General features: G+C 41.3%; 1 protein-coding gene across 2 annotated transcripts; it reads right to left on the bottom strand.

Annotated features, from left to right (window-relative positions):
• Positions 1-6,525: 6,525 nt before the first annotated feature.
• Positions 6,526-15,941, bottom strand: LOC109887908 (cytosolic sulfotransferase 2-like). 2 transcript variants are annotated; one of them, XM_031803896.1, is made up of 9 exons: positions 15,751-15,940; positions 14,262-14,415; positions 11,020-11,158; positions 10,803-10,925; positions 10,524-10,624; positions 8,927-9,053; positions 8,736-8,833; positions 8,413-8,587; positions 6,526-8,289 (listed from the first exon to the last, which is right to left on the bottom strand). In XM_031803896.1, the coding sequence occupies exons 3-9, from the start codon at positions 11,156-11,158 to the stop codon at positions 8,177-8,179; spliced, it is 876 nt and encodes a 291-aa protein (XP_031659756.1). In that variant the 5' UTR covers positions 14,262-14,415; positions 15,751-15,940; the 3' UTR covers positions 6,526-8,176. The 2 variants fall into 2 exon arrangements, with proteins under 2 accessions (XP_031659756.1, XP_031659757.1); XM_031803897.1 differs by lacking the exon at positions 14,262-14,415 and having other exon boundaries at positions 15,751-15,941.
• Positions 15,942-17,790: the final 1,849 nt, after the last annotated feature.

Raw genomic sequence — 17,790 nt, 5'->3', positions numbered from 1 at the left:
CAAACAACAAGCTGCACAAGAACTCACTACTGTAATGGTCCAGGTTACAAATTGGCTCAGTGACTTGTGTTTGCATATCAATGTGAAAAAAACTGTCTGCATGTTCTTCACAAAGAGGGCAACAGATGCTACTGAGCCAGACGTCTAAGTGTCAGGGAGAAAGCTCCAGGTGGTATCTGATTTTAGGTAGCTTGGCATCATACTTTATTCCAACCTCTCTTTTAAAAAGCAAATGAAAAAGGTAATTCAAATAACCAAATTCAACCTAGCTCATTTCCGATTTATACAAAATTGGTTGACTACAGAGGTAGCAAAACTGTACTTCAAATCTATAATACTCCCTCACTTAACATACTGCTTGTCTAGTTGGGCCCAAGCTTGCTGTACAACATTAAAACCCATTCAGTCTGTCTACAAATCAAATCAAATCAAATGTATTTATATAGCCCTTCGTACATCAGCTGATATCTCAAAGTGCTGTACAGAAACCCAGCCTAAAATCACAAACAGCAAGCAATGCAGGTGTAGAAGCACGGTGGTTAGGGAAAACTCCCTAGAAAGGCCAAAACCAAGGAAGAAACCTAGAGAGGAACCAGGCTATGACGGGTGGCCAGTCCTCTTCTGGCTGTGCCGGGTGGAGATTATAACAGAACATGGCCAAGATGTTCAAATGTTCATAAATGACCAGCATGGTCAAATAATAATAATCACAGTAGTTGTCGAGGGTGCAGCAAGTCAGCACCTCAGGAGTAAATGTCAGTTGGCTCTTCATAGCCGATCATTTAGAGTATCTCTACCACTCCTGCTGTCTCTAGAGAGTTTAAAACAGCATGTCTGGGACAGGTAGCACGTCCGGTGAACAGGTCAGTATTCCATAGCTGCAGGCAGAACAGTTTAAACTAGAGCAGCAGCACGGCCATGGACTGGGGACAGCAAGGAGTCCTCATGCCAGGTAGTCCTGAGGCATGGTCCTAGGGCTCAGGTCGTCCGAGAGAGAGAAAGAAAGAGAAAGAGAGAATTAGAGAGAGCATACTTAAATTCACACAGGATGCCGGATAAGACAGGAGAAGTACTCCAGATATAACAAACTGACCCTAGCCCCCCGACACATAAACTACTGCAGCATAAATACTGGAGGCTGAGACATGAGGGGTCAGGAGACACTTTGGCCCCATCCGATAATACCCCCGGACAGGGCCAAACAGGAAGGATATAACCCCACCCACTTTGCCAAAGCACAGCCCCCACACCACTAGAGGGATATCTTCAACCACCAACTTACCATCCTGAGACAAGGCCGAGTATAGCCCACAAAGATCTCCGCCACGGCACAACCCAAGGGGGGGCGCCAACCCAGACAGGAAGATCACATCAGTGACTCAACCCACTCAAGTGACGCACCCCTCCTAGGGACGGCATGAAAGAGTACCAGTAAGCCAGTGACTCAGCCCCTGTAATAGGGTTAGAGGCAGAGAATCCCAGTGGAAAGAGGGGACCGGCCAGGCAGAGACAGCAAGGGCTGTTCGTTGCTCCAGAGCCTTTCCGTTCACCTTCACACTCCTGGGCCAAACTACACTCAATCATATGACCCACTGAAGAGATGAGTCTTCAGTAAAGACTTAAAGTTTGAGACCGAGTCTGCGTATCTCACATGGGTAGGCAGACCATTCCATAAAAATGGAGCTCTATAGAAGATAGCCCTGCCTCCAGCTGTTTGCTTAGAAATTCTAGGGACAATTAGGAGGCCTGCGTCTTGTGACCGTAACGTACGTGTAGGTATGTACGGCAGGACCAAATCAGAGAGATAGGTAGGAGAAAGCCCATGTAATGCTTTGTAGTTTAGCAGTAAAACCTTGAAATCAGCCCTTGCCTTAACAGGAATCCAGTGTAGGGAGGCTAGCACTGGAGTAATATGATCAAATATTTTGGTTCTAGTCAGGATTCTAGCAGCCGTATTTAGCACTAACTGAAGTTTATTTAGTGCTTTATCTGGGTAGCCTCCGGCTAGTAGAGCATTGCAGTAGTCTACCCTAGAACTAATAAAAGCATGGATGAATTTTTGGACCGAAAGTTTCTGATTTTGCAATGTTACGTAGATGGAAAAAATCTGTCCTTGAAACAGTCTTGATATGTTCGTCAAAAGAGAGATTAGGGTCCAGAGTAACGCCGAGGTCCTTCACAGTTTTATTAGAGACAACTGTACAATCATTAAGATGAATTGTCAGATTCAACAGAAGATCTCTTTGTTTCTTGGGACGTAGAACAAGCATCTCTGTTTTGTCTGGGTTTAAAAGTAAAAAGTTTGCAGCCATCCACTTCCTTATGTCTGAAACACAGACTTCTAGCGAGGGCAATTTTGGGGCTTCACCATGTTTCATTGAAATGTACAGCTGTGTGTCATCCGCATAGCAGTGAAAGTTATGTTTTCGAATGACATCCCCAAGAGGTAAAATATATAGTGAAAACAATAGTGGTCCTAAAACGGAACCTTGAGGAACACTGAAATTTACAGTTGATTTGTCAGAGGACAAACCATTCACAGAGACAAACTGATATCTTTCTGACAGATAAGATCTAAACCAGGCCAGAACTTGTCCATGTAGACCAGTTTGGGTTTCCAACCTCTCCAAAATAATGTGGTGATCAATGGTATCAAAAGCAGCACTAAGGTCTAGGAGCACGAGGACAGATGCAGAGCCTCGGTCTGATGCCATTAAAAGGTAATATACCATCTTCACAAGTGTGGTCTCAGTGCTATGATGGGGTCTAAAACCAGACTGAAGCATTTCGTACACATTGTTTGTCTTCAGGAAGGCAGTGAGTTGCTGTGCAACAGCCTTTTCTAAAAAATAATTAGAGGAATGGAAGATTCGATATAGGCCGATAGTTTTTTTATATTTTCTGGGTCAAGGTTTGGCTTTTTCAAGAGAGGCCACTTTTAGTGAGTTTGGTACACATCCGGTGGCTAGAGAGCCATATATTATGTTCAACATAGGAGGGCCAAGCACAGGAAGCAGCTCTTTCAGTAGTTTAGTTGGAATAGGGTCCAGTATGCAGCTTGAAGGTTTAGAGGCCATGATTATTTTCATCATTGTGTCAAGATATCGTACTAAAACACTTGAGTGTCTCTCTTGATCCTAGATCCTGGCAGAGTTGTGCAGACTCAGGACAACTGAGCTTTGAAGGAATACGCAGATTTAAAGAGGAGTCCGTAATTTGCTTTCTAATTATCATGATCTTTTCCTCAAAGAAGTTCATGAATTTATTACTGCTGAAGTGAAAGCCATCCTCACTTGGGGAATGCTGTAACGGGGTTCCTCCTGGGAAGGAGAGGCGGACCAAAATGCAGCGTGGTTATAATTCATGGTTCTTTAATAATGAAACTATACATGAATAAACTACAAAACAAGAACCGTGAAAATCCGAAACAGTCCCGTGTGGTACAAACACTGACACAGGAGACAACCACCCACAAAACCCAACACAAAACAGGCTACCTAAATATGGCTCCCAATCAGAGACAATGACTAACACCTGCCTCTGATTGAGAACCATATCAGGCCCAAACACAGAAACAGACAAACAAGACATCCAACATAGAATGCCCACTCAGATCACACCCTGACCAAACAAAACATAGAAACATACAAAGCAAACTATGGTCAGGGTGTGACAAATGCTGTTTTTTAGTTAGCTTAGCGACAGTATCAAGAATACATTTCGGATTGTTCTTTTTTTCCTCAATTAAGTTGGAAAAATAGGATGATTGAGCAGCAGTGAGGGCTCTTCGATACTGCACTGTACTGTCTTTCCAAGCTAGTTGGAAGACTTCCAGTTTGGTGTGGCGACATTTCCGTTCCAATTTTCTGGAAGCTTGCTTCAGAGCTCGGGTATTTTCTGTATACCAGGGAGCTAGTTTCTTATGAGAAATGTTTTTAGTTTTTAGGGGTGCAACTGCATCTAGGGTATTACGCAAGGTTAAATTGTGTTCCTCAGTTAGGTGGTTAACTGATTTTTGTCCTCTGACCCCCTTGGGTAGGCAGAGGGAGTCTGGAAGGGCATCAAGGAATCTTTGTGTTGTCTGTGAATTTATAGCACGACTTTTGATGCTCCTTGGTTGGGGTCTGAGCAGATTATTTGTTGCAATTGCAAACGTAATAAAATGGTGGTCCGATAGTCCAGGATTATGAGGAAAAACATTCAGATCCACAACATTTATTCCATGGGACAAAACTAGGTCCAGAGTATGACTGTGACAGTGAGTAGGTCCAGAGACATGTTGGACAAAACTCAGTCGATGATGGCTCCCGAAAGCCTTTTGGAGTGGGTCTGTGGACTTTTTCATGTGAATATTAAAGTCACCAAAAATTTGAATATTATCTGCTATGGCTACAAGGTCCAATAGGAATTCAGGGAACTCAATGAGGAATGCTGTATATGGCCCAGGAGGCCTGTAAACAGTAGCTATAAAAAGTGATTGAGTAGGCTGCATAGATGTCATGACTAGAAGCTCAAAAGACGAAAACGTCATTTTTATTTTGTAAATTGAAATTTGCTATCGCCTTTGCGGGATGCACAGGGGATATGGTCACTAGTGTAACTAGGAGGTGAGGTCTCATTTAACACAGTAGAATTCATCAGGCTTAAGCCATGTTTCAGTCATGGCAATCACATCAAGATTATGATCAGTGATTAGTTCATTGACTATAACTGCCTATAACTGACTATAACAAACAGTCTCTCAAAGTGCTTGATAGGAAGCCCAATCACCATCATTACTGTTACATCCTCAGAAAGCATGAGTTGGGAAAATCTTGTGCAATACACCGACGCTTGTCTTGTATTCAAGATCCTAAATGGCCTGGCTCCTCCTCCACTCAGTATTTTTGTTAAACAGAATTGTTACAGTTTCAAAGTATGTATATTTTTGAAACAGCATAAAACAATGCTTGATGCTTAACAATGCTCTTCTCCATTTCCATATTTATTACTGTATCGACTCTCACTGTTTTTTCTCAGACACTGAAAAACAGACCAGGCAAGAGGATTTACAAATAGCTCACATTGCTAAGAATGTACTGTGCAGCATGTCCTCATTTTACCTTTGTTTTTAGTTCTCAACCTATAGCTCATATCTCAAAGTAGCATCAATCATTCTCAAAAAATGATATAAGACACTTCATGATATTTTTCATTCACACTCCAGGATATGATACGATATGATCCTCACCCTGTATATTCAACACTATAACCCAGTTAACTGTGGACCAATGGAAGACTGACACCCCAGCCGAGCCTATCGTAAGTCTATGTGCGCCAAATACACAATCAATCAACCTGACCACAAACAATCAGACAATCAACTTGACCACAACTCCTAGACTACAGTGCGGAACTGTACGGTGGTGTTCTTCATCTTCTTCTTATATTCTTCATCAAACTGTTCACTCCGGGCCACTGTGAAATTATTATTCCAGTCACCAACCTTTCCTGAAGAGTGGGAGAGAGAGAGAAAGAGAGAGAGAGTGTCATGAGCAAAGAAAGGTGGTGGACATAGAGAGGGGAGGAGGGAAAGACTGACAGAGAGAGAGGTATAGGGGAGAAATACCCATTCATACCTTTTCGTATGAATGGAGAGATCTTGAAATGCAAGCAGAATCTGTGTGGATGAGGCAGGGTAGACCAACAAGACGTGCCTGGTCTGGGCCATGGGCCATCTTGTGAAGGCTACTGGACATGCACATGGGTTAATCATACATAGACAACATCGGCCTGAACATGTGAAGACCTTTGACAGGAACATTAGCTAATCGGTGATAGGCAACAGTAGGAGTATGCATGTCACTCCACCAATAGAATCTATGCCTCAATGTTTTAGCTAATCAGAGAATGGAAACTAAGTAAGACAACAAGATTCACAAAGTGGAGTGATGATGTTATGTAAGGGTAAAACTGTATAAAACCAAGCACTAAGAATGAAGAGTTTACAAACCTGACCCGACCCCAAACATATTAAATCCCCCACCTTCCATCAAAACACACACACACACACACACACACACACACACACACACACACACACACACACACACACACACACACACACACACACACACACACACACACACACACACACACACACACACACACACCTGATAGGCTACTGAGTGTCCTGGGGTAGATAGTGTATTTGTCTTTTCTGTGCCCTTAAACATCCTGCATTGCATTGTCCTCAACAAACTGTCTAAATCACTTTTCAAAAGTGTATGTGTGTCTAACTCTAACCTGACCAGAGACTAGGCTGCAGAGTGTGTGCCTTGGCACTGTGTGAAGCGTGTACACATCTTTCACCTACTGCATCAACCTTTTTTAGTGCCAGGTTGCTTGTTAGACACCCACAATCAATACAAAAAGATACTCTGTAATGTTACTTGGTAAGGAGGTCTGGTGAGGAGGTCAAATGTCACAGGTAAAAGTTCATACAGTAGTTGAGAAGATAATAACCAAGCATTGGCTACCTCAACATAAAGCCTCATCAGGAACTTATAGTACCACATGCATTTATTTAAGTATCATTACAGATGCTGGCAGTGTAGAAATTTAACATTTAATATCAAATACAATAGACCACATTTACTGGAATGACATTCACTCTCACGTGTGGAAAAAAAGCCCCCATTAGCCACACCTCCAACTCTTCTGATAAGCTGTCACCACTACATTGCCCCTGCCGCTATTCAATGTGCATGCACATGAGTTGTTGGAAGCCATTTAGAAGCTTTCATTAAATAACAAAAATCACACTGATCTAAAAAATACATTATTTGATTTCAGGCAAATTGAATAAAGTAGGTTGGAAGATAGAAAATTACACTTTGTATCATTCTAAACAGTAGAAGCACTTCAGATGAACAACAGCGCCATCCCACTTTTTACAGTGCAAGTGTCAGACTTTTCACAGGCATAGTGAACATACAGCTGAGACAGCTGTGAAATGTGGAGGGTGTGTGTATGTGCAAATTACTGGCTCTTTGACCGCTTTGGGTCATATAGACATTTCATAATATTTTAAGTACAAGTACATGAACATCAATGTATTGTGTTTAGTCATACTGTATACGATTAGGAATTGTTACAGTTTCAAAGTATGTATATTTTTGAAACAGAATAAAACAATGCTTGATGCTTAATAATGCTCTTCTCCATTTACATATTCATTACTGTATTGACTCTCACCTATCCCACTTTCACAAAAAAACATGAAGACATGGCTAAAGGTCAATCAGATTTGTGAACATAATCCCTAGGTGTGTCACGCCCTGACCTCAGAGAGATTTTTATGTCTCTATTTTGGTTTTGTCAGGGTGTGATTTGGGGGGGCATTCTATGTTCTATTTTCTTTGTTTTTGTATTTCTTTGTTTTGGCCGGGTATGGTTCTCAATCAGGGACAGCTGTCATTCGTTGTCTCTGATTGGGAATCATACTTAGGTAGCCTTTTTCCTTTTGTTATTTGTGGGAAGTTGACTTGAGTTAGTGGCACTAATGCCCTTGTAAGCTTCACGGTTGTTTTTTGTTGTTGTTATTTTACAAAATAAAAAGTATGCTCACCACGCTGCACCTTGGTCTTTCTTTAACGACGGCCGTGACAAGCTGTGTATTGCCGCTTACCATTTTGGCTGTTGTCTGTAGCTTGTGAGGTGTGGAAACACTTTGTTGCTTTTATGGATTTTGTCTTGTTGCTTTTTTGTGCATTGTTGCACTATCTGTATGCTATGTCTTGCTTGTCCTATGTTGCTCTGTGTGTGCTCACTGCTCATTGATTGTATGCATTGTAATTGTGTTTAACCGCCCAGGGACTGCGGTTGAAAATTAGCCGGCTGGCTAAAACTAGAACTTTTACTCAAACGTTGATTCATGTGCACTGTCCCTGTAAAAATAAATACAATCAAACAAACAATGTATTACGTTTAGTCATACTGTATACAGTATACAAATAGGAATTGTTAGTTTCAAAGTATGTATATTTTTGAAACAGTATAAAACAATGTTTGATGCTTAATAATGCTATTCTCCATTCTATTCTCCCAGCCGAGCCTATCGTAGGTCCATATGCGCCAAATAAACAATATATCAACTTGACCGCAAACAATCAGACAATCAACTTGACCACAACTCCTAGACTACAGTGTGGAACTGTAAGGTGGTGTTCTTCATCTTCTTCTTATAGTCTTCATCAAACTGTTCATTCTGGGCTACAGTAAAATGGTTCTTCCAGTCACCAACCTTTCCTGAAGAGTGGGAGATTGGGAGAGAGAGAGAGTAATGAGCAAAGAAAAGGTGGTGGACATAGAGAGGGGAGGAGGGAACGACTGACAGAGAGAGAGGTATAGGGGAGAAATGGGGAAGTCTACCTTTTCGCATGAATGGAGAGATCTTGAAATCCATGATTGAGAGGGTGGAATAGTTGGCCATGCTGTTCTTCTTCATATTATCAAACTGCACTCCTCCTCTCACCCTCTCCTTTTCATCTGCTGAAGGAGACAAACCTAGGTAGGAGCACAGCCTGTCCATCTCTCTCCCCGTATCCTGTAGGATCACATACACGTTAGATGGAAAAACAGCTAACCTCCTAGAGCAGCAGTTAAAATGGCTCTTGAGCATATGTGTGCACTGAGCTCATTAGATGCATCTTAATACTACTGTAACACACAACTAGCATCAATATTCTACTCACCTCAACCATGTCCTCATAGAAGAGGTAGAGGATTTTTGAGTGAGTCTGTTTCTTCTCCCACCAGCCAGTCACATGGTCGTACCATGAACCAAACACCACTGAGGAAGTGCAGAGTAGACAAATTAATAGTGTGAATGGGGACTATTATCACTTGCTCATTCAATCACTCCTTTATTCTCTCGTTTACTCACTCTTTCCATCCATGAATCTCTGTAAGAAGTTGTTCCAGACTCCTGGCTCTGGCTGTGTCCTGTTCATGCGGTCAAAGTGGAAATAAGACACAGCACTGTCCTTGGCATTACGGGCCACATACACTATCTGCAGAGAGAGAGAGAGAGAGATTGCATTTATACACTGCTCAAAAAAATAAAGGGAACACTTAAACAACACAATGTAACTCCAAGTCAATCACACTTCTGTGAAATCAAACTGTCCACTTAGGAAGCAACACTGATTGACAATAAATTTCACATGCTGTTGTGCAAATGGAATAGACAACAGGTGGAAATCATAGGCAATTAGCAAGACACCCCCAATAAGGGAGTGGTTCTACAGGTGGGGACCACAGACCACTTCTCAGTTCCTATGCATCCTGGCTGATGTTTTGGTCACTTTTGAATGCTGGCGGTGCTTTCACTCTAGTGGTAGCATGAGACGGAGTCTACAACCCACACAAGTGGCTCAGGTAGTGCAGCTCATCCAGGATGGCACATTAATGCGAGCTGTGGCAAGAAGGTTTGCTGTGTCTGTCAGCGTAGTGTGCAGAGCATGGAGGCGCTACCAGGAGACAGGCCAGTACATCAGGAGACGTGGAGGAGGCTGTAGGAGGGCAACAACCCAGCAGCAGGACCGCTACCTCGGCCTTTGTGCAAGGAGGAGCACTGCCAGAGCCCTGCAAAATGACCTCCAGCAGGCCACAAATGTGCATGTGTCTGCTCAAATGGTCAGAAACAGACTCCATTAGGGTGGTATGAGTGCCCAACGTCCACAGGTGGGGGTTGTGCTTACAGCCCAACACCGTGCAGGTGGCATTTGCCAGAGAACACCAAGATTGGCAAATTCGCCACTGGCGCCCTGTGCTCTTCACAGATGAAAGCAGGTTCACACTGAGCACGTGACAGACGTGACAGAGTCTGGAGACGCCGTGGAGAACGTTCTGCTGCCTGCAACATCCTCCAGCATGACCGGTTTGGCGGTGGGTCAGTCATGGTGTGGGGTGGCATTTCTTTGCTCGCCAGAGGTAGCCTTACTGCCATTAGGTACAGAGATGAGATCCTCAGACCCCTTGTGAGACCATCTGCTGGTGCGGTTGTCCCTGGGTTCCTCCTAATGCAAGACAATGCTAGACCTCATGTGGCTGGAGTGTGTCAGCAGTTCCTGCAAGAGGAAGGCATTGATGCTATGGACTGGCCCGCCCGTTCCCCAGACCTGAATCCAATTGAGCACATCTGGGACATTATGTCTCGCTCCATCCACCAACGTTGCACCACAGACTGTCCAGGACATTACATCAAAGTTGGATCAGCCTGTAGTGTGGTTTTCCACTTTAATTTTGAGTGTGACTCCAAATCCAGACCTCTATGGGTTGATAAATTTGATTTCCATTGATAATTGTTGTGTGATTTTGTTGTCAGCACATTCAACTATGTAAAGAAAAAAATATTTAAGAAGAATATTTCATTCATTCAGATCTAGGATGTGTTATTTTAGTGTTCCCTTTATTTTTTTGAGCAGTGTATATAGTGGTTATATAGTGGAGAAACAGAGGACAAGTTGCAAATACTGCACCCTGCAGTTCTGCTCCCAGAAGGACTTGGGCAGCAACTGGACTGGGAGGTGACTCTTGATGAGCCGAGGAGAGGTGGTTAATTTGTCCAGCACCTCCACCCCTAGGACAAACAATATAATAATGCAAAATAATGTTGGATGGATATTATCACTGTTCAGCAGTGTCTGTCATGATATTGAAGATTTTAGTTACTGCTTTGAAGACATCAGATACATTTTTTACATAAGAATTACAAATTGGGAGTGGTATGATTATGTTTTCCAGTGCTTTATTCTAACCTGGAGGGTAAAGAGGAATGAGCAACTCCAGAAAAGGAACTTTCTCAAAGATGGGTCTCTGACGCTCAGGGGCTGTCTGGCCAAAATACAGCAGGTCTAGAATGTAGGAGACCCATGTGGTTCCTAAGAGAGGAATACAGATAGGGGAAACGTACACAGTCATTCACAAACCCAAACACAATCTTTAATGAAACATCAACCTCAGACTGAGAGAGACCTGCTTTGGGGTAGGTAGCGATGAGAATGTCATCTGGTCTGGCCTGGAAGTTCTGTACATTGTCCCAGTTGCCGGTGAAGTAGTTGGTCATGGAGACTCCATGGAAGTCAAAGAGTTTTGGTCGAGGTGGCAGCTCCATCTGTAAAAGTCGGACATGTATTCGATCAAGGATCACCACAGTATTGTTTAAGCTTGGATATGAAACTTGAACAGAATCTTTTAGCGATCCAAATGGTTGAATTATTCAAACATAGAGAGGAATAACGCTCCATTGATAGGTTTGCCTACAAATGTTAAACCGGCCAGGGCCTTGGTCACTGATCCGTCTGGAGCTGTGTTTTTAAGAATGTAAGTACAGCATGCTGATCCGAATTTCACACACACACCACCCTTCTCGGCCAGTAACATATTCAATGCTATTCTATTCTGCCATGTCATTAACTTGTTGGGGATAGGGGGCAGTATTTTCACTTTGGATGAAATGCGTGCCCATAGTGAACTGCATCCTACTCTGTCCTAGATTGCTAATATATGCATATTATTATTACTATTGGATAGAAAACACTCTGAAGTTTCTAAAACTGTTTGAATTATGTCTGTGAGTATAACAGAACTCATAGGGCAGGCAATCTTCCAAACAGGAAGTGAAATTCTGAATGTGGGTCTAATTTTAAGTCATCGCCTCTTCACTTCCAAATAAGATATGGATCTGTTAGCACCTCCTATGCCTTTCACTAGATGTCCTCATTCAGTAGAACGTGGAATGGAGCCTCTAGTGTGAACTTTGAACGAATGGGAGGGGAATGAGTCACTGTCCTGGCAGAATGCAATTTCCCTGTTGCGCATTTGTCTGTAGATATCCCCATCGTTCCATTTGGCTGCAGATGATAACGTATGCTCCGGTTGTTGGATATATATGAAAATAACATCCTGAAGATCGATTCTCTACTTAGTTTGACCAGTTTATTCGACCTGGAATATATATTTTTGAAGTTTTCGTCCGAGTTCTCCTGGACCAGCGTCAGCTTTTGGGCATGTGAGCTGAAAGTGCTAGCAAATGCAGCTAATTGGACACTAGTATTAGACATTATGGAACAAAACAATGATTTATTGTGGAACTAGGACTCCTTGCACTGCATTCTGATAAAAGATCATCAAAGGTAAGGGAATATTTATGATGTAATTTCGTATATCTGTTGACTCCAACATGGCGGAGAAATATATTTACGTCTGAGCGCCGTCTCAGATTATTGCATGGTAGGCTTTTTTCGTAACGTAAAAAAAAAATCTGACACAGCGGTTGCATTAAGAACGAGTGTATCTTTAATTATATGTAGAACATGTATCTTTCGTCAAAGTTTATGATGAGTATTTCTGTTATCTGGCGTAGCTCTCTGTAATTACTCCGGATATTTTGGAGGCGTTTCTGAACATGGCGTCAATGTAAACCGAGATTTGTGGATATAAATATGCATATTATCGAACAAAACATAAATGTCTTGTGTAACATGTCATATGAGTGTCATCTGATGAAGATTATCAAAAGGTTAGTGATTCATTTTATCTCTAATTCTGCTTTTGTGACTCTATCTTTGGCTGGGAAACATGGCTGTGTTATAAATAATAATAATAATCCAATTTTTGAGAGTTGATCACCAGAAAATGCTAGACTCCAACCCTGCTAATATCTGGTTTCTAGCTTTAAAACTTCTTATGGCTTAGATCCCGCTAACGGGATCGATATGACAACAGTTAGTGAAAGTGCAGGGCGCCAAATTCAAAACAACAGAATTCTCATAATTAAAATTCCTCAAACATACAAATATTTTACACCATTTAAAGATAAACTTGTTGTTAATCCCACCACAGTGTATGTTTTCTAAAAGGCTTTACGACGAAAGCACAAAAAGTCACAAAAAGCAGAAATAGAGATAGAATGAATCACTAACCTTTGGTGATCTTCATCAGATGATACTCATAGGACTTCATGTTCCACAATACATGTATGTTTTGTTCGATAAAGTTCATATTTATATCCAAAAATCTCAGTTTACATTGGCGTGTTACGTTCAGTAATGTTTTGCTTCCAAAACATCCGGTAATTTTGCAGAGAACCACATCAATTTACAGAAATACTCATATATGTTGATGAAAATACAAGTCTTATGCATGGAACTTTAGATAAACTTCTCCTTAATGCAACCGCTGTTTCAGATTTCAAAAAAGCTTTACCGAAAAAGCCCACCGTGCAATAATCTGAGTAAGCGCACAAAGCCATACAGATATCCGCCATGTTGTGGAGTCAACAGAAGTCAGAAATAGCATTGTAAATATTCACTTACCTTTGATGATCTTCATCAGAATGCACTCCCAGGAATCCCAGTTCCACAATAAATGTTTGATTTGTTCGATAAAGTCCATCATTTATGTCCAAATAGCTTCTTTTTGTTTGCGTGTTTAGTACACAATCCAAACTCACGAGGCGCGGGCAAGTCCAGGCGAAAGTTCAGACGAAAAGTCATATTACAGTTTGTTGAAACATGTCAAACGATGTATAGAATCAATCTTTAGGATGTTTTTAACATAAATCTTCAATAATGTTTCAACCAGAGAATTCCTTTGTCTTTAGAAAGGAAAAGGAACGCAGCTACCTCTCACGGGCGCACACCTGACTGAGCTCATGACATTCTGCCAGACCTCTTACTCAATCAGCTCTTATTCTCTCCTCCTTCACAGTAGAAGCATGAAACAAGGTTCTAAAGATTGTTGACATCTAGTCGAAGCCTTAGAAAGTGCAATATGACCCCATAGACACTGTATATTGGATAAGCAAAGACTTGAACACCTACAAACCTCAGATTTCCCACTTCCTGGTTGGATTTTTTCTCAGGTTTTCACCTGCCATATGAGTTCTGTTATACTCAAAGACATCATTCAAACAGTTTTAGAAACTTCAGACTGTCTTCTATCCAAATCTACTAATGCATATCTTAGCTTCTGGGCCTGAGCACCAGGCAGTTTACTCTGGGCACCATATTCATCCAAGCTACTCAATACTGCCCCCTGCCATAGGAAGTTAAAACATTTTTCTCCACACAAATTTCTAAAGACAGGTCACCAGATATAAACTACTTTGGATATTTTAGCATCTAACACCCAGAGTACATTAAAATCGTTTACCTCATTTATTCATGCAATCATACAGATATTATCCCCTATATTCGTGAATAAAAAGCACTGACCTTATTAATTGCAGCTGAGGTTTCAATGTTGGTTGGATCTCGTCACCGTTTCTGTCACATACCAGTTTGCCACCGGCCTGTACAGTACCCTCCGAATGGGGCCAGGTCTTTATTCTACGGATATTTAATCCGCCCGTGCATGGTTTCGGTGTCTCTATGGAATGACAGAAGCAGATATTGAGATCCGGCTCAAAGGACCAAGCTGTCACGAGAATTTTCTATCCCAATGATGATAACTAACAATTACTTAAGCTTTGACCAATCCCCGAGGTTTGCAAGACCCAGGGTTTAATAATAATTAGGAAAATACTCAGCTTATGCAAAAGGTTGGCTCTTTATTCACAAGAACGTTCTAAAGTCCATAATACAAAGACATGCCATTTTATAACTCACCCCCTCCCTACCTACTACACGCACATACACGCACATACAGACACACAAACAGTAGGTGGGATGTATCTTTCCCCATAGTTCTCACCACTCGTTTATCACTACCAAGCTGGCAGTTCCATCCTCCCAAGATTAGAGGGACCTTGATGGGACTCCCTTTCCTGCCATAAGTTTCTCAGAGATCTAACCAGGTCAGGTCATGCACAGTTTAATTGTTCTCTGTATTTTCTTAGTCACACACACACACATTTCTACTTGTCTCGACCAAACCTTATTAGACTGAAGTGTATCATTCTAATTCATTATACATGTTACATAATCAAATAATTACTAATAGTTACGTTTGTCTAATTATTCATTATATATGTTTCATAATCTAATCATTATGTTTCAGGGTGGAATTCTTTAGTCATTACCTTAAAAATAAATTACCTTATCAGTAACAAATAAAATCCCAGGACATAGGCATATCTGATATGGGCAGAAAGCTTACATTCTTGTTAATCTAACTGCACTGTCCAATTTACAGTAGCTATTACAGTGAAAGAATACCATGCTATTGTTTGAGTATAGTGCACAATTATGAACTTGACAATGTATTAATAAACAAATTAGGCACACTTGGTCAGTGTTGATACAACATTTAGAACAGATGTGCAACAGTTCATTGGATCAGTCTAAAATGTTGCACATATACTGCTGCCATGTAGTGGACAAAATATAAATTGTGCCTGATCTGGAATAATACATTATGGCCTTTATCATGCATTTCAAAGATGATGTTACAGAAAAAAATGTTTAAAAAAAATGTCTTTGTATAATCTTTTACCAGATCTAATGTGTTACATTCTCCTACATTAATGTCACATTCTCACAACCTTCAAAGTGTTTCCTTTCAAATGGTATCAAGAATATGCATATCCTTGCTTCAGGTCCTGAAATACAGGCAGTTTAATTTGGGTATGTCATTTTAGGCGAAACATTAAAGAAAGGGTCGGATCCTTTTAACAAAGCCTAAGTCTTAATGTTTCTCAAATGGTGACAGTAAAACCATACTACACATGATAGCAATTCCAACATACCAAAATAACTGACTTACCCTGCTCTTTCTGAGTAAGATACCTCAGGGTGAATGCACGGCTTACAAAATGACTCCTAATTTATTCTCTGTGTTCCTCCTTTCCTGTCTCCTCCCCATTCTCTCTTCCATCATTTTATTTTCCCTTGAGGGAAAGGGTCTGTTTGTTCTGGATCTACTCCAGAGGTGAGGGGCTTTATTTATTTTCTCCCTCTCAGTATCTCATGTGCCACTACTACATCGTCAGGGGCACTTACATTACCAGATATTCACCACTAGGTGGCAGCTGGACACAGAATTGAGCAAAGTTATTATTACCTTAAGCTTACCATATGCTTCCCAGTCAAAACAGTTTGAGCAAATATTATGACAACATTTTGTGTCATTTTTGTTCGTTTTGGTATTCAACGTTTTTTTTGTGGGCTGTTGAAGCACACATTCTTGAGGTAAGTCGAAGTTCTGTGATTGGTCAACAGTAGGGATTCTTCAATTAAGTGTTTGTTGTCATTCAATGACAGACGGCTAGTTTTCAAGCTATTTTTTTCACTTGAAATATACTGCACCATTCATCTTAATTAGATGTAAAATTCCTCAACCAAGACCTCCTCGGCAAAAACGTAAAAACTATTGAATTATCTTAGATTAATTCAGACTATTTGAGGAAGTGTGCTGGCTGTGTTTTTTATATGCCATCTGGTGATTCTTAGTGACTATACTGTTCTCTTTGAAGTAGAAAGAAAAATTGATATAAGTTGACATATTAGACATGTGTAAGCAGAATGAAGGCTGAAGCCCATGTGAGTGTACAAAGCTGCAACAACATCGAGTTAAACATTAAACATGTAAAAAACTGAACGCAAGCAGAATCTGTGTGGATGAGGCATGGTAGATTAACAAGACATGCCTGGTCTGGGCCATGGGCCATCTTGTGAAGGCTATTGGACATGCACATGGGTTAATCATACATAGACAACATCGGCCTGAACATGTGAAGACCTTTGACAGGAACATTAGCTAATCAGTGATTAGGCACCAGTAGGAGTATGCATGTCACTCCACCAATAGAATCTATGCCTCAATGTCTGAGCCAATAAGAGAATGGAAACTAAGTAAGACAACAAGATTCACAAAGTGGAGTGATGATGTTATGTAAGGGTAAAACTGTATAAAACCAAGCACTAAGAATGAAGAGTCAGTTCTTCCATGGAATTGCTTGGCTTTGTTACTCTCTGTAATAAAGTCTATTTCGATTCACAAGCTATTTGATTCAGTATTTCCCACAACACCATCTCAAGAGGACAAAACAGTAGAATTGCTGCTTGTTTCTTGTTTTTCAAGCGAATGGCTTTTTAAGGGAGAATGCGAGGCTTGCTTCGCCTCACTGAGTTCTGCTAGGAACAGACCAAACCTATGTTTGTGGATGCCTTTACAAACCTGACCTGACCCCAAACATATTCAATCCCCCCCTTCCATCGAAGCACACACACACACACACACACACACACACACACACACACACACACACACACACACACACACACACACACACACACACACACACACACACACACACACAGACACACACACACACACACACACACACACACACACACACACACACACACACACACACACACACAGACAGATGCTGACTGACTGCTCCTTGTTCCTTGTTAGTCCTCCTGACTGACTGCTCCTTGTTAGTCCTCCTGACTGACTGCTCCTTGTTAGTCCTCCTGACTGACTGACTGCTCCTTGTAAAGGTAACTTACAGTATTAGTCCTGACTGACTGACTGACTGACTGAATGCTCCTTGTAAAGGAAACACCAACATAAAGAGTCTTAATAGGCTCGTTGGGTCACCACCAGCCAGAACAGCTTCAGTGCACCTCAACATAGATTCTAGAAGTGTCTGGAACTCTATTGGAGGGATGAAACAACATTCTTCCAGGAGAAATGACATCATTTCGTGTTTTGTTGATGGTGGTGGAAAACACGGTCTCAGGCACCACTCTGGAATCTCCCATAAGAGTAGAAGTTTAACATTTAATATCAAATACA

This window comes from Oncorhynchus kisutch, linkage group LG24 (assembly GCF_002021735.2).
Source record: "Oncorhynchus kisutch isolate 150728-3 linkage group LG24, Okis_V2, whole genome shotgun sequence".
Taxonomy (NCBI): Eukaryota; Metazoa; Chordata; class Actinopteri; order Salmoniformes; family Salmonidae; genus Oncorhynchus; species Oncorhynchus kisutch.
Note: the sequence above shows the minus strand (reverse complement) of the source record. Positions and strands in the feature narration are given on the sequence as shown.

Excerpts from the sequence above, each read along its gene's own strand:
- LOC109887908 (XM_031803897.1), bottom strand. The coding sequence starts at position 11,158 with ATGGAGCTGCCACCTCGACCAAAACTCTTTGACTTCCATGGAGTCTCC. Across the intron at positions 10,926-11,019 it reads CGCTACCTACCCCAAAGCAG|GAACCACATGGGTCTCCTAC; the intron begins GTCTCTCTCAGT and ends TTCCTCTCTTAG. Across the intron at positions 9,054-10,523 it reads TCTGGGAGCAGAACTGCAGG|ATAGTGTATGTGGCCCGTAA; the intron begins GTGCAGTATTTG and ends CTCTCTCTGCAG.